General features: G+C 37.7%; 1 protein-coding gene and 1 long non-coding RNA gene across 2 annotated transcripts; both read left to right on the top strand.

Annotated features, from left to right (window-relative positions):
* The first annotated feature begins 280 nt into the window (after positions 1–280).
* LOC133877565 (protein VACUOLELESS1) lies at positions 281–19298 on the top strand. Its single transcript, XM_062315919.1, has 15 exons — positions 281–1266; positions 3678–3968; positions 4371–4510; positions 8904–9009; positions 9102–9194; positions 13461–13550; positions 13640–13753; positions 13969–14076; positions 14161–14234; positions 16296–16350; positions 16958–17139; positions 17412–17541; positions 17755–17857; positions 18406–18503; positions 18910–19298. Exons 1-15 carry the CDS (start codon positions 466–468, stop codon positions 19072–19074), a joined length of 2550 nt encoding a protein of 849 aa, XP_062171903.1. The 5' UTR covers positions 281–465; the 3' UTR covers positions 19075–19298.
* A 2089-nt stretch (positions 19299–21387) lies between these two features.
* On the top strand, positions 21388–22976 carry LOC133878454 (uncharacterized). Its single transcript, XR_009901906.1, has 2 exons — positions 21388–21808; positions 22790–22976. It is a non-coding gene; the product is annotated as an uncharacterized LOC133878454 (long non-coding RNA).
* Positions 22977–23024: the final 48 nt, after the last annotated feature.

Here is a 23024-nt window from a genome sequence, read left to right as displayed (position 1 = left end):
ATTTTGAAGTGATTTGGGAAAAAGTTAATGTAACACTAACGGTAAATAGAAAACTTGAATAGAAATTGACAGAATGACCTATTTCAAATTTACAAAAGCTCATGCATAAAAAATTAAAATTTAAAAAGTGAATGAATAAATTCAAATCACACATTCACTCAAATATTTAGCATACATTTTCCCCGTAAACAAATACCTATTTTGTTTTACAGAAAATGTTTTACCGAGAAATTGAAGTAAAATTGAAAAACTTAACGGATAGATACCGCAAAAAAGAAGCGGAAGGAAACGGAAATAACCTGATTTTCTGAGATCCAAGTTACAATAATTGAAAACTCGACTAAATCATGTATTCATAACGGCCTGAAATACCTCCTCAGGCAGTTGAGAAGAGAAGAAAGCAGGATTACCGAGAAACCCGATCCATGAACCTAAGCTCTCCGATCAGATAATTCCAATCCAGAAATGGCGAACGTGTCGGTGGCCGCGGAGTGGCAGCTCCTGGGCGACCGGTACTACCGCAAGCCCGAGCTCTACCAACCGATGCGGTGGAAGCACATCGACCTGAGCCGCAACAAGGTCGCCTGCGCCCCCTTCGGCGGTCCCATCGCCCTCATCCGCGACGACTCCAAGATCGTCCAGCTCTACGCCGAGTCCGCCCTCCGCAAGCTCCGCATCTTCAACTCCGCCGGCCTCCTCCTCTCCGACACCGTCTGGAAGAACCCTGGCGGCCGCCTCATCGGCCTCTCCTGGACGGACGACCAAACCCTCGTCTGCATCGTCCAGGACGGCACCGTTTACCGTTACACCGTCCACGCCGAGCCCCTCGAGCCCAACCTCTCCATCCTAGGCCGCGAGCACTTCGACGAGAACGTGGTCGAGTGCGTCTTCTGGGGAAACGGCGTCGTCTGTTTCACCGAAACCTGTAAGGTCTTTTCCATTTCCGATTTCAAGAACCCAGTGCCAGTGAGGTTGGCGGACCCGGCGCCGGTGCCTACGGAGACGGAGGAGCTGCCGCATTGCGTGGCGGTGATTGAGCCACAGTACACAATGTCTGGGAACGTGGAGGTGCTCTTGTCTATCGGGGATGCGGTGGTGATGGTGGAGGAGGACGAGGTCCAGCCTTTGCAGTTGCCACCCGGTGACGGACCGCTTCAAAAGATGGTGGTCTCGGGGAATGGGAGGTTTGTTGCGTCGTTCACACACGATGGCCGAATGGCAGTCTACTCTACGAGGTTTGAGAAGATTTTTGAATACCAATGCGAGGTTAGTTAGTTTGTGATGGTGTTCACTTTGTTGATATGTGTATGTACATACATGATGCATTGTTGTTGGTGTTTGTGATTAAATTGCTCAATTTACAATTGCGTGCTATATGGGGTGGCGGTGTCGGGAGAGAGAAATTTAGAGTGATTACTTTAAATAATAGGGAAGGTATGCGTTTCATTTGAGCTAATTGGTCTCCTTGATTTTAGTAGTTTCAAAACATGCGGTTTGGAAAAGTAGAGATCTCAAAATGCAGTAAATGTGTTTCATTTGAGCTAAAAAGAACGGTATATGTTTCATTTGAGCTAGTTAGACAAACCATTTTGAGGTTTACAATGTTAAGGATTTATGATTTATGAGTTCTTGAGGGTTTGGAAGGAGAGAGAACTTTATGTGATGGGGAGAAAATGAGGAAGAATTAAGCTATTAGTGATTTGGAGAGGACAACCCTTTTGGAGGAGGTGAATTGGATGCAAAAATTGAGGTCATTGTGGTTAAGAGAGGGTGACAAGAGCGCAAAGTTCTTACATTGAGTGGCCAACTTGAATAGAAGAAATAATTCTATTGAATCTTTGTTGATTAATGGTACAATCTCTTCAGATCATATTGAGATCATAAAACACATTGCGCAGTTCTATAATAGTTTGTTTACTGAACTATTCAGTTGGTAGCCTAATTTAGATGGCCTTTCTTTTGAATCAATTGGCAAGGTCAAGGCTATCTGGTTGGAGAGAGCTTTTGAAGAAGGTGAGGTTATGAGGTGGTGAAAACTCTAAATAGGGACAAGGCTATGGGCTCTGATAGTTTAATTTGACATTCTAAGCTTGTTGGGATGTTCTTAAAGAAGATATTATGAATGTCTTCCATGATTTTCACGCCAGAGGCAAGTTTGAAATAAGTCTTAATGCTACATTTGTTGCTCTTATTCCGAAGAAATCAGGGATTGTTGACATCAAGGACTTTTGACTTGTTAGCTTTTTGCTATGCTTGATATGGTGTATTGGAGAAAAAGAAATGACCGAAGCTTTAAAGATAATGAGAGGACGATGACAAAGTTAAAAGGCATTCTTCTTCAATACCCTTTTACATTAAATAGCTGCCTATGCTTGTTTTCATATTTATAGTTTTCATGTATTTTTTGATCTTTTTTCTTTTTCTAGTTAGGTGTTTCTCTTGTATACGTTCGTGTACTTAGGTGCTTGTTGGGTTGTGGAGATTGTTCGGACAGCAGGATTTCTTGTCTGGATAGGAACTCTAGAGACTTGCTTGGAGCTAGGCCCGTCCGGACAGGTGTTCCAGATAGTGCGTTTTTCTGGGTATGTTCGGACGGCGCGTTGGTGTGTTCGGACATGCGGGGCATGAAGCTATGAAACCCTAGGGGTGTCTGGACACGCCAGGAGGGCGTTTGGACACAGCCGCCTGAATATTCCAATTTTCTATTTAAAGATCTGTTCTGAGAAACTGTTTGTATGAGAAAATTGTGGAAACACTAAAATGTCTTTTCTAGGTTTTCTATAGAGTGTTTGAGAGTTGAATAGTTTAATCAACGTCTTTGGATTGTAAAAGTCTCTTGTATTATTTTTTATATTTAAAGACCTGTTCTGAGAAACTGTTTGTATGAGAAAATTGTGGAAACACTAAAAGGTCTTTTTCTAGGTTTTCTATAGAGCGTTTGAGAGTTGAATAGTTTAATCAACATCTTTGGATTGTAAAAGTCTCTTGTATTGTTTTCTCCATCATGGTGAAATCTGTTGCAACTCTGTGGACGTAGCCCTCAGTGGTGAATCGTGTAAATCTTGTCGTTCTTGTGTGATTGCTTGAAAGTCTTTCATTCCGTTTTCTTTTTATTTTTTCGCTTCTCACGGGTCTTGGGAAATAGGGTATATTTCCTAACAGTGTGCCCTTTGGTTTTTAATGAAATTCGATTACTTAAAAAAAATAAAACGATTTAGGAGGTTAATTGTGTGTGTTTTAACAATTTCATGTGCTAAAATGGTTGATTGGCAACTATATGGGTTTCTTAGAAGACGATTCATTAAGATAGTTGGAATGCTATATGGTTCATTTGACCTAATTGCGAAGTTACTTATCCCAAGATTTAAGGTTAATTACGATAACAGGGATGCTATGGTTAGATCCTTGCCTTGGTCAAAAGTAATATTGAAATGATTGTATAAATACTGCCCAACTACCAGAAACACAATTTGCTTGAAATAATGTTGGTTAAAATAGACCAATTTATTTATTTATTTTTATCTTCATATGACATCCTGGCCCCTCAAGTACGTGTATTGTTCATTTTGTTTTTTCTCTCTCTCCTTTTTCTCTTTTACCTTTTTTTGGTTAATCTTTTTTATCGACTAGAGTAGCTTGTATAAAAATCTTAATTTATGTAATTTTCATGAGTACAGTCAGCTCTTCCTCCTGAGCAGCTAGCTTGGTGTGGATTAGACAGTGTGCTACTTTATTGGGATGATATGCTTCTGATGGTCGGTCCATCTGATGAACCAGTGCGCTACCTGTATGATGAACCAATAGTTCTTATCCCCGAGTGTGATGGAGTGAGGATATTGTCTAACACAAGTATGGAATTTCTACAACTGGTACCTAATTCCACTGTATCCATCTTTAAGATTGGGAGTACATCGCCTGCAGCTTTACTGTTTGATGCTTTGGATCATTTTGACAGGCGCAGTGCCAAGGTAGGCCTCTCTCTCTCTCTATTCATACTGCAAACAGAAATAGCTAACTTCATTTAAATTGGACTTGCTTCTTCATTGAAAAGCACAGACTTGTTTTGCTTTTATTTTCATGTTGTCAAAGGTAAAGGCAATGAAAATATTGCAATACTGAAAAATGAGCTTTGGACATAATTTATCAACTATTGAACTTTTCTGAAATTTTTGTAGCTATACTTGTGAGGTTTGTTCAACATACCAAATTAGACCAAATTTTCTTCTTCACTTGTTGTTCTGTACGTGTTAAGAATGGTTACTTATTGATATTTCTTTCATACCTGTTATCTCATGTAATTTACTAAGTGCCATATCAATTTTTCCTTTTATGATATTTTAGAGTTTCTTATAAAAATTATTGTTTGCCAGGCAGATGAAAATTTGAGATTGATAAGATCCTCCTTGCCAGAGGCTGTTGAAGCATGTGTTGATGCTGCTGGCCATGAATTTGATGTTTCACGTCAAAGGACACTACTAAGAGCTGCAAGCTATGGGCAAGCCTTTTGCAGGTGTGTTTGGCTTGCTGATGCAGAAACATTATAAAAAAAGTTATGATAAATGGAAATCATCATTGGATGTTAGCATTTGGCCTCATCAATTGACTAACATTCTCATCTCTATGCATTTGACTGTCGAAATATATACATTTCAGCTTATGTTATTAGGAAACCTGCACTCAAATGAGGCTGGATTGTGATATATTTGTCTGGGCTGGGGTTGGGATATAGCTAAACTAAAATCAGGCTTGGGGAAGGTTCAGGCATGCCATTTCTAACTGTGTCACAGTTGGGTTGGGCGCTCCTGTCCCAGGCCTCCCTATAGCCATTCTTAACTACAAACTTTAAGTTCAAGTTTAATATAAGATCCTTCTCTCGCTACCATTTGGCATCTTGGTCAATATACAATGAAACAAACAATTTTGGTGGACCAACTTTTCTGCACAATTGGAGTGCAAAAAATTGGGTACAAAAGGAAGCCAAAAAGGGAGGTAGATGAAGGTTGGCATATATAAAACTATGTTTTGTAGAAAATTCTGTCTCAATTGGTTTTATGTGAATTTTTGTGACACTCCAAAAAGTTAGTCCTACATTGGGAAGATGGATTGCTCATATTGAGCTAGTGGATTATAAGGTGATCATAGGTATTAATTCCCACTTTGGTTCTTTATTAGGTGAGATTAGGCTTTATAAGTGATTCTAAGATACTCCAATTATATCTTGATTAGTCATTTTAAAATGATAGCGTAAATGTGGCTAGTATTTTTTTTAACAAATGGTATCAAAGCAACCTAGTAACATGATGTGGAGCTGAGGCACCACATGACATGGGCCTTGACAACGTTAAGGATTTGAGCGGGAGACATTGTGACACCCCAAAAATTTAGTTCTACATTGGGAAGGGGAATGTCCTAGATGGAATGGGAGGATTATAAAGGTGATCATGAGTGCTATGTCTCACATCGGTTCCTTAATAGGTAGGACTGCTTTATAAGTGATTGTAAGGAACTCCAGTTATAGCTTTACTAGTCCTTTTGGAGTAATAGTTTAGATGTGACTAGCACTTTTCAATTGTGTTTTTCTTTATCTATGGATTATGGGTTTCCTGTATACATCCTGTGTACTTTGGGTTGCGTCCCTTTGCGCTTTTTTAAAATATACTTTACTTATAAAAAGAAAAATATGTGATTTTGTCTGTGTGTATCTAAGTAAGCTCTCAGACTTCTGGGGCTTCTGTTTACTAATAAAACTACAACCTTGGTCAAATTCTTCTTTTAGCCTTATATTGAAATAGAAAGTTTTTCAAGGTCAAGCCCTTCTTCAACTCCTTGGCTTGCTCTGAAGGTGGACGCTTTCCTTGGAAGAGTGTGTGTTGGACTCAGGCTACTTCGAGGGCGGCTTTTTTTGCGTGGTCGGCAGTCCTAGGCAAAATCCTTACTGTGGACATCTCAAGAAGAGGCATTTCATCATTGTGGACAGATGTTGCTTGTGCAAGAGGGATAGGGAATTTGTGGACCACCTTCTTATTCACTGTGATGTGGCTTCCGTTTTGTGGAATAACATTTTTACTTGTTTTGGTATGTCGTGGGTTATTCCTAGAAGAGTTATCGACTTATTTTCCTGTTGGTGGAAGTCTGGAAGATCGATGAGTGTTGTGATTTGGAAAATGGTGCCAATATACATTTTTTGGTGTGTTTGGAAAGAAAAAAATCTTACGTGTTTCGAGGATTCGGAGTTGCAAAAAACTCTCTCTCTCTCTCTCTCTCTCTCTCTCTCTACATCCCTAACCTAGCGTCGGCGCGTGAGAGCACGTCAAGCTAGGATACCCTCTCTCTTCGCTTCCTTCTCTTCTTTGTGAAGTCGGGGTGTGAGTTCCGTCTTTCTGGTTCTTGGGTATCCTTTGTATCGCGCGTAGGGGCATCAACCAGTGGTTTCTCTTTGTGGGCTCCTTTTCGCCAGCGACTATGTAATGTTCTCTGGGTCGGCTGTTCTGCGTTTTGGGGGTGTCTTGAGATGGAGAAAAGTTTTCTCGTGGAGTCGAATATTTTTGTCTTCTTGGTTCTGGATGGGGCGTCAAGGCTAAGGGTGGGGGAGAAGAGAAAAAGTTTTTCCGGCGAAATCGTCATCAGTCCACAGTGCTCGGAGTGGCTTGCATCGATGTTGGAGATTCTATTGGGTTTCCGGGAAGATCAAGAGTTCATCAAATCCTTCAGGGAAGGGTCGAAAATTTTGATTGCTCGGAGAGGTGGTAACCATGCTGGCCGTTTCCTTGAGGTAGCAGTATTTGGGGTTGGGTGGCCGGAAAGGGCTCATTTTGATCCCGGAAGGCCGTGGTGGGTGGGGTTGGCTCAAATTCTCAGACGAGCTGAGAAAGACCACTGTTTTCCTTTTTGCCAAAATGGACTGCGGAGCTGGGTCCCCGTATGCGTCAATCAATAATGAGGGGAAGGAAGAAGAGGCAAAGATGGGAATGTTTCCTTGCTGGAAGGGTCCCTCCTTTGTGGAGGTGTTGAGGTCAGGTTCGGTGCCTTTCGTGGGGGGTAGTCGTTCCAGGTTGAGCGCTGCGTCGACGGAGCCATGTGTTCTGAATTTTCTCCCCTCGGTGAGGCATGCAGAGCGATTTGAGAACGGCGGTGGACTGCTTCTCTTTGGAATCACCTCCGCTTGAACTGTTGGACAAAGACCGGCTTATCTGTCCTCTGGGTAAGAAGCTTCTCTCACATTCGAATTTGAAATTCGAATTTTCAAAACGTCGCACGTGGAGAAAGCTGGGCAATAGGTCTAACTTGGCTCTGGGTCGGGCTGTAAGGAATATTTTGGACCGTTTTGTCGGGACTGGGATGGGTCGTAAATGTTCGGGTTTCCGGTTAGCCCGATTCCTCCCGAAACTTTTAGCATCCCGTCCGTCGAGAATCATGCCGGAGATGTTGCTAGAGATTTCTTCTGGGATTCCTTTGGTCCGTCCTTCTTCTGGTGGCTTGGAGGATGCTTCGTTGGATACCTTAGAGGGTGTGGGTATGTCGTTGTCGGGTTTGCTTGGGTGTCCTCTTTTGCCGGAGACGATGGAGGTGGTTCCAGAAACAGTCGATACAGGGACTGGACCTTTGGGTGTTAGTGTTGTACGAATGGATATGAACGGGGTTGAACTAGAGGGCTTCGATGGTGTCTCTGGGGGCTTGAGGAAGGCTAGAGAGGAGCTTGCTCCTGAGGTTTCTCCGGCTCTATCTTCTTCCAGGGGTGGTTCTGTAGCCGGGCCAAGTCTTCCTTCGGTATTCCCTGGGTTTTCGGGTTCTGTAGTTGGACTTTCTGAGACTTCTTCTCTTCTTCCAGCACTGGAGACGTCTTCCACCCATACAGATTCCTTTTCTTCGGCTGAGATGGATGAGAAGTTGACGTCAGAGTGGGAGATAGATGTTAGGAAGAAGGTTGCTAGGTTTTGGGAGAGGTTGTCCCAGGATTATGCGTGGAATGTGTCTGAGGAGCATAATGAGAGGTTCAAGGCTATTACGGAAGAAATGATTAAGCGTCAGAAGACTAAGGGCAAGAAAGAACTTCTGAATCTGCAAAGCTCCGTTAATTATGGCGACTCTAAAATTTCTTCTAGGTGTAGGAAAGGCAAGACCCATGTGATGTAGGGTTGTTTGCCTTGGAGCTTTTTGTGGTTTGTTTCTCGGGGCCTTAAGGTTGGGTTGTTTTGTGGGCTTCTTTGTCTCGGGTCGGTGGTAAGGCTTTTACTTCTTGTATACTCCGTGTGTACTAGGAGCGCCTTACGCTGTTTTTTTAATAAAATTGCAATTACTTATCAAAAAAAATATTTCAACTTCGTTTTTTCATACATTGTATCTTTGGACAGTGGCTTTTTTGTCCCTATTGTCGATCAGCTTTGCTGATTTTCTTGTTCGTTTTTCCATTCTTAGTTAAGTGTTTCCTTTTGTATACTTCCAGTGTACTTAGGAGCACCTTACGCTTTCAATAAGACTAATTTACTTATATAAAAAAAAAAAAGAAGTAGAAAGTTTTTTCTGTAGTTCTTGGCTCTCAAATTGTGGCATTTGTCCTAATTTTGGAAGGGTTGCGAAGAAAAGAGTATTTTTTATTTTATAAATAATAAACCAATCTTATTAAACAAGAGGTAGTAATCCAATCTGATTCTCCCGTGAGCAAAATCCATTGGAGATGAACACAGATTTTTTCATATTTTCCCTAGTTTCCCCAAGTGTTTGGGATCTAAGGCTTTTTGCGAGTTTGTGGTTTGTAAGCCTTTTCCTGTATGTTTTTGCAACTTCATGTGAAATAATTCCTACTCGGTCTTTTAATTGCATGGTTTTTTAAATCCCAATTCTTAAAAGAAAACATATTTTCTGATTTTTTGTTCTCGGTAATGATATCCAGTTGGCTTTGGCAGCAATTTTCAACGTGATCGTATTCAAGAGATGTGTAGAACTTTGCGAGTCTTAAATGCTGTGTGCAGCCCTGAGATTGGGATCCCGCTTAGTATTCAGCAATATAAGGTTTTCAGAGCTTACTGATTTTAGTTTACAATTTCTATATGAACTTGGTTGCTATTTTCTTTAAATTACACTGAATAAGTTTGTTGCCACAGTTGCTTACACCATCTGTGCTGATTGGTCGTTTGATTAATGCGCACCAACACCTTCTTTCCCTTCGGATAGCCGAGTACCTTGGAATGAATCAAGTAAGTCAATATATGGAATTATGATTTGTAATTATAACAGCTTTGCATTTTTATATTGGGCTTCCCCAACTATGCATGTCCTATCTACCTATCAGGCCTTAATTTGTCTGGTAGAATGATTTATATGTTGAAATCTGCATATATGATGGGTCATTGCTCTATTATTAGATTATTTGATTGACTCTATGGGCTAGCGACTTTTTATTTCCTTATTTACTGTTTCATTGTTCTTGAGATTTACTCTGAAGTACAGATACAAGAACGGTAATAGGCCTTGATCCAGCTAGTAGAATTCATCATAAATGTTATAAAGTAAAAACCTTCTGCTGACACCAGAATAGAGAGAAGAAACTCATGAAATTTTGGATTTTTCAAGTTGAAGCATGAAATTATTATCAATTCAGTAAGATCCATCTGAAGAGTATTGGATCAAAGAACTCAAAATGGAAAATACATTTATTGGGGGAGCATTGCTTGCTATTGGGCGAAAATGCTCTTTGAGAGAGATAAAGAGTAAGATGTGTAGGATGTAATATAGGGGTAGATATAAGAGACGAGCTTATTGCAAATGTTTAGTAGTGTTATAATTTGAACATTTAAGTGCCAACTTTAGACATGAATTCATAAAATTGTTGAACCTTTTAGGCTTCCTTTGTTTCGATGTTAAATGTTTTTTGAAGGAAAATATTTTTGGGAAAAGCCATTCATAAATGCTTGTTCAAGGTCAAGTCCTTTTTTAGATCCTTAGCCTGCTCTAATAGTAGTGGTTTCCCTTGGAAGAGTGTGTGGCGGAGTCAGGCTCCTTTGAGGGCAGCTTTTTTTGCATGGTCGGTTGCCCTCGGCAAGATCCTTACTGTGGACAATCTCAGGAAGTGGCATATCATCATTGTGGACAGATGTTGCTTGTGCAAGAGAAATGGGGAATTTGTGAACCATCTTCTTTTTCACTGTGATGTGGCTTATGCTTTTGTGGACTAATATTTTTAATCGTTTTGGTATGTCTTGGGTTATGCCGAGAATAGTTATTGACTTGTTTGCTTGTTGGTGGAAGTCTGAAAGGCCAAAGAGTGCTGCAATTTGGAAGATGGTGCCTATTTGCATCTTTTGGTGTGTTTGGAGAAAGAAATCTCAGATGTTTCGAGGATTTGGAGAGTTCCATGAAAGATATTTTAGCTTCGTTTTTTCATACACTGTATCTTTGGACGCTGGCGTTTTTGTCCCCACTGACTATTAGTTTTGCTGATTTCCTTGTTCGTTTTTTTATTCCTAGTTAGGTGTTTCCTTTTGTATACTTCTGGTGTACTAAGAGGCACCTTATGCTTTCAATAAATCTAAATTTACTTATCAAAAAAAAAAAAAAATGATGTCGAAGTTTGGTGGGTGTGAAAACCATTTACAGACAATCACCAATTAAAAGCCCAAAACCTCCGTGAATCACCCAATTCCTCAAAAAAGAAAACATAAAAAGAAAATCATGGCCAGTGGGGGGTTACAGGGCAGGAGGTGGTGGTGCTGGTGGAGGAATGTGGCACTAGTGGAGCGTAGTGGCATTGGCGAAGTGTGGTGGAGGGTGATGGTGCTGGTTGAGGGTGCGCCAGTAGTGGTGCCGGTGGAGGTTGGTGGCATCAACGGAACGTGGTAGTGTTGGTGAAGGTGGGCAGGTGCAGATTGATTCCTTGATGTTTTTGTTAAGAAAGTAGAATTTGAATGACCTAAAAAGATATCCTAATCTTGGTTTCTACCCTGGCAAGTCATTTTTTATGAAGGATATAAATATTTCAAGAGTACTTGAACTTACTAGCATGCATATTATCCATCATCCCCACTTTAAAAACTTGTTGGAGTTTTGGCTCCATTTGTTAATGCTTTTTAGAGGGTTTTTTTTTTGAAAAAATGTTCTGATGTGACATAAATGTGAAAGTAGTTTTAAGTGTTTTGTGTGTATTTCGTGTTATGGACCGTTTATTAATGTTCTTGTTTTGAAAACAAGAAGCAAAAAAAGAGAATGAAAAGGCATGCATTAATTACATGATTGATTGTGGACAACACATGGATAGTCTGAAAACCAATAATTAGAACTTTTGTTCATGAGCACAAATTAATTACATTTTGTGGGGGAAGCACTCTGGCATCCTAGGAAAAAGTTTTCCGCATTTAAAAAATGTAAGCTGTTTTCTTAAATTTTCATAAAGATAATTGCATTAACACAAAAATAATCTTCTCCATCCCAAATACCGAAAAATGAGGAAATAATTTCCATCAAAATAAATGGAGCCTTAGATCCATCCTTTAAACCATTGATTTTTCTCTTCAAAATTTTGATGAGCAATAAATTGTTCTTTGATATGAGAAGAAGCTCAAGTACACATGGTGCATACAAGAGAATTCCCTAAAGAATCACCTTTTAACACTAGGCTAAATTGATGCATATTTGCCATGGTTGGATGAACCACTATCACAAAAAGTATATTTTACATGTAAATATGACTTGGATAAATTCTAAGAAGGCCACAATAGAGGCTGATTGAAAATATACATTGGAGTTTTGATTTAAACAGTAATTAGTAAGCTTTTATTGTGAATTTGGGAAACTTTTGATGTTTTTCATATCTACTCCAGTTGAAATAAATCTTAAGAATAAAATGTTATGAAGAATTTAATAAAAAGATGAACGTGTAATTGAAGATGTAGACTTTACTTGAATAAAGTTCTACTTTGAAATCAGGAAAGTAGTTGAGACAAATGTCTGGGAAACAGAAGTGACTTGAATTAGTGATCTTGAAGATATTAAAAAAACCACCTGAGCTGAACCTCTTTCATTTATTCCCTGGAACCTTGAAGAAGCAGCTACAGCCACTGTATTGTACCTGCATGAATGTTGCCTAAAATGTGGAGGTGGTGATTTCTCCATGGTGGCACCATACGAATAAATTAACAGCAGAAGCTGAAACTGAAGGTTCAGCATCTTTCAATTCTTCTCTACTAATTCGGACTATGAAAGCCCGTTTTGAAGACCAAGAAAAAATCTGACCAAAATGTTAATGAAAAATATTGAGATTACTGATTGCTTGTTCATGTTCTGATTCAAATGCCTGAAAATGAGAATGCTCTGTTTGGTAATATGTTATGGAGGCTGTGGCATTGGAAAACGCTGATGCTGGGTGGTGGAAGAGGAAGGAAGCAGGGTTGGTTCTGGGTGCTGGTTCTGCTGGTTCAGGGTTTTCTCTTCCTCAATCTTTGCCTGAGGTAGGTTCGCCAGAAGGTAGGGTTCCTCCACAATTATCTTTGGAAGACTCCACGCCTAAGACTGTGATTTAGTATAAGCGCAAATGCAAGGACATGAGGAAGCCAAAGTTGGTTGTGGGTCAAGGAGAGCATGATGATGTGGGCTTTCTCAGGTGGGGGTTTCTCAAGTCGAGCTCGTCCTCTCCTTTCCTGGCAGATCACGGTGATTCTGCGTCGTCCCACTTCTCTAACACTTTGCTTGATGCCCCTTTGGTGGTCGAGTCTGTGGGTGGTGTCCAGCTTTTCTCTCCTTTGGAGTGTTCTCTGTTATGCTCCACGGTAGGGTTCGGGTCCAAGGGGCAAGAGGATAAGACTATGGCTTTCCTATCTGCCCTTGATGAGGAGCATATTCGGGAAGATAAGCTTGTGGGTTGAGAGCTTTAGGGGCTTAGGTGTTTGGTTTGTTTTGTGGGATGTTGTTTGGGGTGGGTCGGTGTTGAGGTGTTTGTTTCTCGTATACTTCGTATGTACTAGGGGTTCCTTATGCTGTTATTTATAAAATTTGCACGTATAAAAAAAAAAGTGTTATGATATGACATAAAGGTGAAAACTATTTTTGTGTTGTTAAGAGTGTTGTATTTGAGTTGTTTGTTAATGTTTTTGTTTTGAGAAAATAAAATAAAAAACAGAAGACAAAAGCTTTAACAAACGGAGCCAAATCTCCCCACAATATATATTTGCAGAGAGCAATTTGCATATATTGGTATATGTCCATGTTCTTGATGCTTCTTTGGGTCCCTTCCCTGACTGTTGAAAGTTTCACATTAAGATTGATAGATCATCATACTCTTTTTTCCTGTTTTGATGTCATTTTTGTATACTTCATGTTTGCTTAGGGGTGCCTTTACGCTTTTTATAAATTTCTTTGCATGCTTATCAAAAAAAAAAAAAAAAAAATAGTTGCCACTTTATATTCAGAAATTGGAAAGCACAAGTTCATGTACATGTAAAATCATTTTTTCTTGATTTGCTTCATTACAGGAGGTGGTGATAATGCACTGGGCATGTTCAAAGATAACTGCTTCATCAGCAATCTCTGATGCCACTCTCCTTGAAATCTTACTGGATAAGGTTGTCTAGGTTACTTCAAAACTCTACGTGATTTCTGCTCATTTCATTCCATGCAAGCACATCTTACATCATGCTCTTTTGAGTTTCAGCTGAAATTGTGCAAAGGAATATCCTATGCAGCAGTTGCTGCTCATGCTGATAAGAATGGACGCCGGAGATTAGCTGCTATGCTTGTTGAACATGAACCACGTTCCTCAAAACAGGTTTGTATTTGTGCTTTCATTTGAATTACTTTTTGAATGGAAAGCCTTCCTGGGGAAAGGTCCTTTTTTCTTTAGCGTTTTCTCTTTTACATTTCATTAGGTATGCTATGTTTTGAACCAGCCCCCTCCCCCCTCAAGAAAAACAAATGCTGGGGCATATTATCCCAGCATTTTTTGAATTATATAATGTACTCATTATGATTCTTGTACTTCAGGTCCCTCTTCTTTTAAGTATAGGAGAGGAAGATACAGCTTTGACGAAGGCAACTGAAAGTGGTGATACTGACCTTGTTTATCTTGTTTTGTTTCATATCTGGCAAAAGGTAATACTTCCACAAACTCAAACAAAATTTTTTAGTTGCAATCAGATCACTAGATGTAATGTGTATGCTCTTCTATTGATGTAGAGGCAACCATTGGAGTTTTTTGGAACGATACAAGCTCGAACCCTAGCACGGGATTTGTTTATAACTTATGCGCGGTAGGTATACACCGTTGTCTGATTTAGTTTTATATTTCCATTCTTCCAAAGTAGTATTTTCTATGTACTCTAGTTTGCAAATGAGTGAAAAAATCATAGTCATTAGAGGCTCTTGGCACATGAGGCATTCAGATTGCCTAGAACCCAAGTGCAGCGTGTATCTTTAGAAACAGATCCAGCAATGCATATGATTTAGTGAAACCAGTACTTGGAAATACTTGTGAATGAAGGGAAAGATAATTTTTTTTTTTGATAAGTAATTCGATCTTATTACTTAATCGGCAAAGAGGGAACCTTGCAACAACAGGTCCAAGTACTTCATAGGCAAAGAGGACACCCTGACCAGGTTAATTTTCAACCCTGATACAACTTCAAAACATAAGAAAATGCAGCAAAAATTATGGAGAAGATCAAGATTAGCCTCACAAAAAATCAACGTGTCATTCACAAATAAGAGACGCAACAAAAGAATGATATCATTATCATTAGACCCCATCGAAAAGCCCGAGGATTTAAAACACATGTTTTAGAGAAATGATTTCTAGGAAGCCTAGACGAGTTGTTGAGTTGCTTGTTGGTGGATTGCTGGTAGCACTCAAAAGTACTGTTGTGTGGAATATGGTGCCTTCTTGCTTCTTATCGTTTATTTGGAGGGAAAGAAATGATAAGAGTTTTGAGGACCGCGAGAAAGGAGGTGCTTATATCTTTTTTCTTCTATATTCTTCTTCTTTGGACAATGGTTTTTGAATCCCCTTTTGTGCTTAATTTGCAGTACTTGCTCTTTTTTCTCCTTTTAGCTAGGTGCTTTCTCGTGTATACTTCCTGAGTTCCTGCGTGCCTGGGGGCCTTATGCTTTTTATATACATCTTGATCACTTATAAAAGAAAAGAAAAAATGAATTGTTAAACATATTTGGGAAAAAAGTGAAGATGAAAAATGCAGAAATTTTAAGTGGCTTTTTTATTTACGAGAAAAATTTGAAATCCCCCCCCCCCCCCCCCAAAAAAAAAAAGAAAAAGTGAAGGCATATAGCTACAAGAATTTAAACAAAGCCTGCCATGATTTTTTTTGGAAGGCCAGGTTAATGGGATTGTAGGACTCCATTCTATTTAGTTACATTAGTCTTACTTTATTTGAGGGTATTCTTGTAAAATACTAGCAAGAAATTATATTTTGTTAGATTTTATGTAAGTAATTGAATTTCATTAGAACGCCAAGGAGCACAACTCAAATACACGAGAAGTATACAAGAGACACCTATCAAGAAAAAGTTAAAAGATTAAGAAAATCATGAATCTAGAAATCTGAAAATAATTATAGGCAACCAAATAGTGGTAAAGGGTTTTGAAGAAGAAGGCTTTTAATTCCACCATTGTTCTCTCACAATATTCAAAACTTTGATCATTACGTTCTTTCCAAATACACCACATTAAGTAAGACAAAATAATCTTCCACACTTCTATACTATGATGCCTACCAAATTGCGCTCTCCAACATGCCAAGAGATCTACCATTCGTTGAGGCATGACCCACTCAATTCCAAAAAGACCGAAAATAGAGTTTCATATGGCACCATCTGTCTCACAATGAAGCAATAGATGATCAACGGTGTAACGACCAATCTGCCACTATGATATGCCGCTTCCTTAAGTTATCCATAGCGAGGATTTTCCCTAAAGTGGACATTCAAGCAAAGAAAGCCACTCTCGAAGGAGCCTTATTCTGCCAAATACTCTTCCAAGGGGAAAGGAGTACTATAATGGGGAAGTTGGACATTATGGAACGATCTGACTTCAAATATCCCTCTCTTGGAAGGGGCCTAACAAAGCTTGCACATTGCTAAAAGCATGTGTGGATGTGCCTTTAAGCATATGTGTGTGCATGGGGAGAGGGAACTCTCCTGATGCAGAGTGAGGCACTTGGGTTGCATCTGTGTCTGCTTTTATGGATAGGTTGTGCTTTTTACTGTGATTGAAAGGAACTTTTTGCTTTCAAGGATCTAGTTTTGTGTGTGCGGTTGTCTGTGTTGTGGATGATTGCTCACTGTGTTTACTGTTTCAGGTGTCATAAGCATGAATTCCTAAAGGATTTCTTCCTTTCAACTGGACAACTCCAAGTATGTTTAAATTCTTCGAGATCGGTGATTGCTATTTGATTTATATACATAATACAATTTACACACACGCACACATGTATTTTTAAAGGTCCTGCAGAGAGCATATTTGTGTTTGAAAGGGTCCTGTAGAGATCCATAGGTTATTATCGAATGTTATGTACTTATCAAAAAAAAAAAAAATTACCGTATGTTATGTTGTCTGATTAACAGTAGAGGGTGTTTGGTGTTAGAAATGGTTTGGGTGTCGTTAATCTTCCAATTATAAAATCTTAAAATCTTTTAAAAAAATACTAATAGGTATGATGGGACAAATGTACCAATCAGGAATTAAAAAAAAGGAGTGGTGAATGCTCTAGGTAGCCTCCATTGTCACACACACCCCTGTTTTCCTGATTTAATTTCATTTTCTTCAACAAAAATTTTCATTGCTCATCAAATAAAATGTAGATTGAGATATAAGTGTAATGTATCTAATCAATTGCCATACTTTAATATTTAGTTAGGATCGATGTTTCCTTTGTGCTTCCAGCCTTCCATTAATTTCTTTGTTTTATTGTGTTTGACTGGATACCTAATAAATTTTCTGTTATTTTTTCTGGATTTGTAGGAGGTGGCTTTTCTTTTATGGAAAGAATCATGGGAACTAGGAAAGAATCCCATGGCAAGCAAAGGATCTCCACTCCATGGTCCACGCATAAAACTTATTGAGAAGGCCCAAAATCTTTTCTCAGAAACAAAGGAACATACCTTTGAGTCAAAGGCTGCTGAAGAGCATGCAAAATTGTTAAGGTAAGGAATGAGAATTTAGGTTATTTTCACGACCAGATCTATAAAATAATGATGCCAGTGAAAGTGCACCTTGTTGTATCAGGCTTCAAGACACTGTTATAATGGTTTTACAGTGTTAAATTATAACGAAACGTATGCAAGTAATCATGATTCAGGTTTAGACTTGGGTATTCACATCTCTACTTGATGTATGAAATAACTATTAATACAAGATGTAGAAGGTATATCACAATGAAATTATTCTCAGTTCTGATTACTTTCTATTGCTACAGAATGCAACATGAGTTGGAGGTGACTACAAAGCAGGCCATTTTTGTTGATTCAAGCATCAGTGATACAATCCGCACATGTATTGTATTGGGAAATCATCGAGCAGCAGTGAAAGTGAGAACAGAATTCAAGGTCTGTAGTTCCTCTAATGCCTCCCTGGGTAAAAAAGGAGTTAATCCCTCATTCCATGATTTTTGTAGAAAAAACAAAAATAGAAGTGCCAAAACATATCCATTGGGTGAGGCGAGGTTTAAGAATTGCAGCTTTTATAATTGTTCATGGACCGCCTATTTGTTCTATTAGATGCATTTTGAGTTTTTGATTATTGTTGTTAACTTGTCTTAGGTATCTGAGAAGAGATGGTATTGGCTTAAGATTTTTGCTTTGGCTACAATCAGAGATTGGGATGCCCTGGAAAAGTTTTCGAAGGAAAAGAGACCACCAATTGGTAAGGTTTCCAACTCTAGTTTAATTTCAGAAAGTAAGGTAAGGAAGAAAATACATTTGTAATCTTGCTGCCATTATATAGAATCCAATGCATAAATTATAGATTTCTTATATAATATGCATTAGGTGGAGGTATTTTAGTTTAGGTGTTAACCCTTATCAAGTACTGCCTCCTTGAGTAAATTTTAATGGTATAGGACCTAAAATATCCACATATTGGTTTTTGTATAAATTCTAATGGATCCAGATTGTTATCAACGCCAGATAATACCAGTTACTCAATATGCATACTACTTTTTCAACCTCTAATAGTGAGAAATATATCTTGTACGATTCTTTAAATCCCTTTTCAATTGCCCTGAAGCTATATTGTGGAAAGGGAATGCCAAATAATATTTTATATACCAAAATTTGCCCTAACGATTTTCCAGGGGATATTTGCTTTTGCCATTTAAATGCGTCAAAAATTTAGTGTGAGACATTTTATCCCTGTTCGTTTATGACAAACTTCATAAGTTGATTACCTATATTTCATTTCACTTCAAATAGGTTACAGGCCATTTGTGGAGGCATGCATCGAGGCAGAAGAAAAAGGGGAAGCTCTAAAATATATCCCAAAGATCGCCGATCCTCGAGAAAGAGCTGAGGTAATTAAACCTGTTCAACATATTTAGTCTAAGATATTCTATGCACTTCAGATCCTGCTGCTTGCCCTGATTCCATACTACATGCTCCCAGTAAAGACTGGTGCATAAAGAAACTTCAGAGTCTTATTAGTTGGATGGCAGTTTAAGATTCCCCTCATTTTCATTTATTTTGTTTTCTCTGCCAGCCATATTTCATATGACCAAATAGATTTCTCCCTCTTTGAATGTTGTGCTTGTAAGCATCAATCAAGAGTTCACTGATGTTTTTGAGATCACCTGTGCCAAAGTGATTATCGCTCACTCTTCTCTGTGTCTGCATGCATTAAGGGTGCTAATTATTAATATCATTGAATTGTATACCTTTAATACATACAGCATCTTAAAACCATTCCTTAATTTTGAGCAGTCTTATGCCCGGATTGGCATGGCCAAGGAAGCTGCTGATGCTGCTTCTCAGGCAAAAGATGGTGAATTGCTTGGTAGATTGAAATTGACCTTCGCACAAAATGCAGCAGCTTCATCAATTTTCGATACTCTTCGAGACAGACTGTCCTTCCAAGGCGTTTCATAGTCTTCCGAATCCATTTTTGGTTTTCCATTTTCTCATTATTTTCTTTTCTAGTGTCCTTTCTGTGTGTGCATTTTGTGAATATAGTTCTTCTTCAGTTGTACGTGTATATTGCTGGATGAATGTAATGGGACAATAGTTTTGTTTACTGGTGTGGTTAACACGTACTTGGAAGTGCAGCCTACTATACTGGTTCTTTAAGATATTCATCATGATATTTCGCTTTATCTTGTATTTTATGCCAGTGATTTCAGAATTAATGTGATTGACAAAGAAAAGAAAAAGACATTACAAGAAATGTCATAAAAGCCTCTAGGACATCGAAATTCAATGTCTTCAGAGCTCCATCTTTTAATAAAACTCGATCGGATATTCCTAGAGCTATAACTTCAAACTAAATCTTGCTCCAAAAGTTGTCAAAACAATCCAGTAAGCAATTATACTTAAGGTGCGTTTGAGATTGCGATTTCGTAGAGAAAAAGTGCGATTTTAAACCAAATCGCAGAAAGTGAACCGTTTGGAAGCTGCGTTTTTAAAAAATTGCGATTTGAAAACGCAGAAAAGTGCTTATTCAAATCGCAGGTAATGTGGTGCTTTTTTGAAAACGCAGTATTTTAAAAGGCTAAACTGCGATTTTAAAGGCCAAACTGTGATTTTGCCAAACGCTTAATTGCGTTTTTAAAAATCATTTTTTTAAATCGCACATTTTAAAATCGCTATTTTTAAATCGCACTTTTTGAAATCGCAAACCCAAACGGACCCTTAACATTCAACATAATAGGATGAAATTAAACGTCAATATTTTTAAACTCATATTATATAAAACTGAAAAATTAATATAGTGAACCACTTAATTAGCAAACAGCTATAAATTCTTTGAAAACATAAAAAGAAGTTTGACAAGTAAATATAAATGCACAATTACTGCTAATTTAATTTTTTTTTTTTAAAATAATGTGTTGTAATATAATTATCCTGAAGGTGTTGGAACATGTAGGGGAATTTTATTTTATTTTATTTTTATTTTTAAAAGAAGAAAAAAAAAAGAAAAAAGAAAGGGCCGACCCCTCTGGAGGGGTTTCGAAAGTAATAGGGAAGGGTCGAGCCTACTACTCGAGTAGTTAAGGCCCGAGAAGGGTGCTTGACATACTGCTCGAGCAGTGTGTCAATCGGTCTACAATTTATATGAGTCTTTAGCAAGTATAATAAAAATTGATATAAACTATTAGTTGGTTTATTGTGAAGACTATATATTATAAAATAAAAACTCTAGTGTATTTTATTGGTGACATAAAGAGAAAATTGATGCAGGACGAGACAAGAATAAATAGATTATTTAGTCAGTTTTAAATTATTTGTTTAATTGTATTTAATTAGGGACTTGACCTAAAGTTTAAGTTATTTAATAATGGGCTTGGCCCAAAGTCAGTCATGTTAGTCTAAGTTATTTGTCATTTTAAAAGTGGGCTTAGCCGTTGGCTCAAATTCAATCACATTAGGGTCAGGATTAGAGTTAGAGTGTCTATTTAAGTATAATATTCTCTTGTAATAAGACAGTTTATGATGAATGATAATTATGTTTGTTTCTTTGAGGTGTGACTCCTCTATCTTTTGGTGGTGAGAATCTACCAAAACCAGTGAGACGCTGGTTTGTTCTCCCTATTGTTAATTTGGTGAGACTCTAGGTTAGCAAAAGATTTATCTTTATAATTTTATGTTTGTTTAAAATTCCTGCTACGTCAAAAACATATATATTCAGGTTTCTGCTACGTTGATCTATATAAAGTAATAGAAGTAGTAGCGTTACGGCTTTGTTAAAAAAAAAGAAAAAGAAAAGCCGGGGCGTCATAATTACTACGTGTAGCTTTCAGAATTAACTCATTTTCAACCTATAGATTTTTCATATACCCTTTGGAACGGTTGGCTTTACATGATCTTGTGACAGTTGGATTGTACAATTTCTTTAATTTATGAGTAGTATCACATTTTTACCAACCAATGCGAATACAAACATCTTTATTACCATAGCAAAAAGAGATAACTTCAAAGGGTAACTCTTCAATGAACTCAATCATGATTATAGCCGAGATTAATAACTTTAATATATATCTTTGAAAGGTTACTTCATATGAAACTTTGACCATCATATGGTGCCCTTTCCACACACAGATGGCATCTTTCGTTAATTAGTGTTGAAATAGACATAACTTCAACATAGTAACACTTAAAGAAATTCATGATTAATTATAGCCAATAGACATGCCATGCATAACTTCTACCAAAAGTTTCTGCAATTTCATTTTCGCAAAGGTCACATGATCAAAACAACCTTTCACTTAAATCAAACCTTTTGTTCTTCTTTTTCTCTTTCTTATTTCCCATTTCCAATATTAATATATATATATGGCTTTGTATTCGACATCCAAATGACAAAAACTTGAAGAGACTAGTGAAGGAAGCTATGGATGGTTACGGTATGAGGAGACTTGTATTGATGATGATGATGATGATGATGATAACGTTAATCGTGCCTATATCATCCTCTCTCCATCCCCATCCTCCTTCCCCTCCGAGTGACGCGATCTCTTCAAAAACACTATGTTATTTGAACTGTGTTCGAAGAGTAGACCTGAACTTTCTACGATCTGGCATTTATGGACATACTATTAGACTATGTGTGCGTTTTGTATGTAATCATGGATAGCTGCACTCTTGGTAAACACCAACTTAGAGCAAGGTAATCATCTCTTTCTATCATTAATTCTCATTTCACAAACATAGATTCAAGGAGAAAGTACACCGTATTTTTATTTGCACCTCTAAACTTTAAAAAGTGACATATGAGCCCCTTAGGCTTGAACTATTAGTACATGTCAAATTAGAAACTTTTGTATTTTTCTACCCAGATATCACTTTTTAAAGTTTATAGGCGTAAATAAAAATGTGATAATAGTTTAAGATGCTATAGTATATTTTTTCCTAGATTCAAACTATTACCTCTAGGCTAGCTATAGCAGTTAGCTAGGAAGGAACTAAATAAGTGCATGATGAATATATATACACACACACACACAGATGTACGTATTCAGTATGTGTTTTATTTAATTAGCTACATTTCATATATGCGTAGAATTATAAAAAATTTATTAGCCAGCACTTTATAGCCTCTAGGGTATGCAAACAATTGGCTAAGACCAAAGTAAATTTTCTAGGATATATATTTGACAACCCTTGTCTTAGATCTAGTCTGCTCGGAGCAGATCTGCTTTAACTATTTTTATACATGGGTTAGCAGAAAATGAAAGTCATAAATATCACTTTATTGTAAGAATTTTGTTTGTATCTATGACTTTGTAACCTTATAGCATGTGGCTATGATTTTGCATAGCTTTATGCTCGTGATCTTTAATCGATCAATACAATACTTAAATCTTTTGTTAAAAAAAAGATGCGAAAGAATTTAAGTAGCTAGGTTATAACTTTTCTTTTCCTTCTAAATAATTAATCAAATGAATATTGATTGATTAAATCTCATAAAAGACAATAACGATTAATAGAATATTATTGCCATCAGAATTTGCTAAATTTCAAATTTTTAATTAAATAGTATCTCAGAATATTAGATATCAATACTAATTAATATGAAGAATTGTAACAATATTTCCAATTACTCGATGAGATTCTAAATACAACACGTTTTTAATTACGTGGTGTGCAGGTGTACGTACGTGCATGAGAATAAAGTGAACGCCCATGCATGCCCAGAAGCCTCCTGGCCAGCTAGCTATCACCACCTGCAAGACAGATTTCTAGCTAATATTTTCTCATCAGTTTATTGAATAAAAAACACGTGTATTTTGTATTAATGAATGCTCTAATTAATACTACATAATTAATTAAAGCAATTTCATGCTTCGTGGAGATGCAATTTTCTTTAAGAATGGTGGGTTAAT

The sequence above is a fragment of the Alnus glutinosa genome, chromosome 9 (genome assembly GCF_958979055.1).
Source record: "Alnus glutinosa chromosome 9, dhAlnGlut1.1, whole genome shotgun sequence".
NCBI classification, from domain to species: Eukaryota; Viridiplantae; Streptophyta; class Magnoliopsida; order Fagales; family Betulaceae; genus Alnus; species Alnus glutinosa.
Note: the sequence above shows the minus strand (reverse complement) of the source record. Positions and strands in the feature narration are given on the sequence as shown.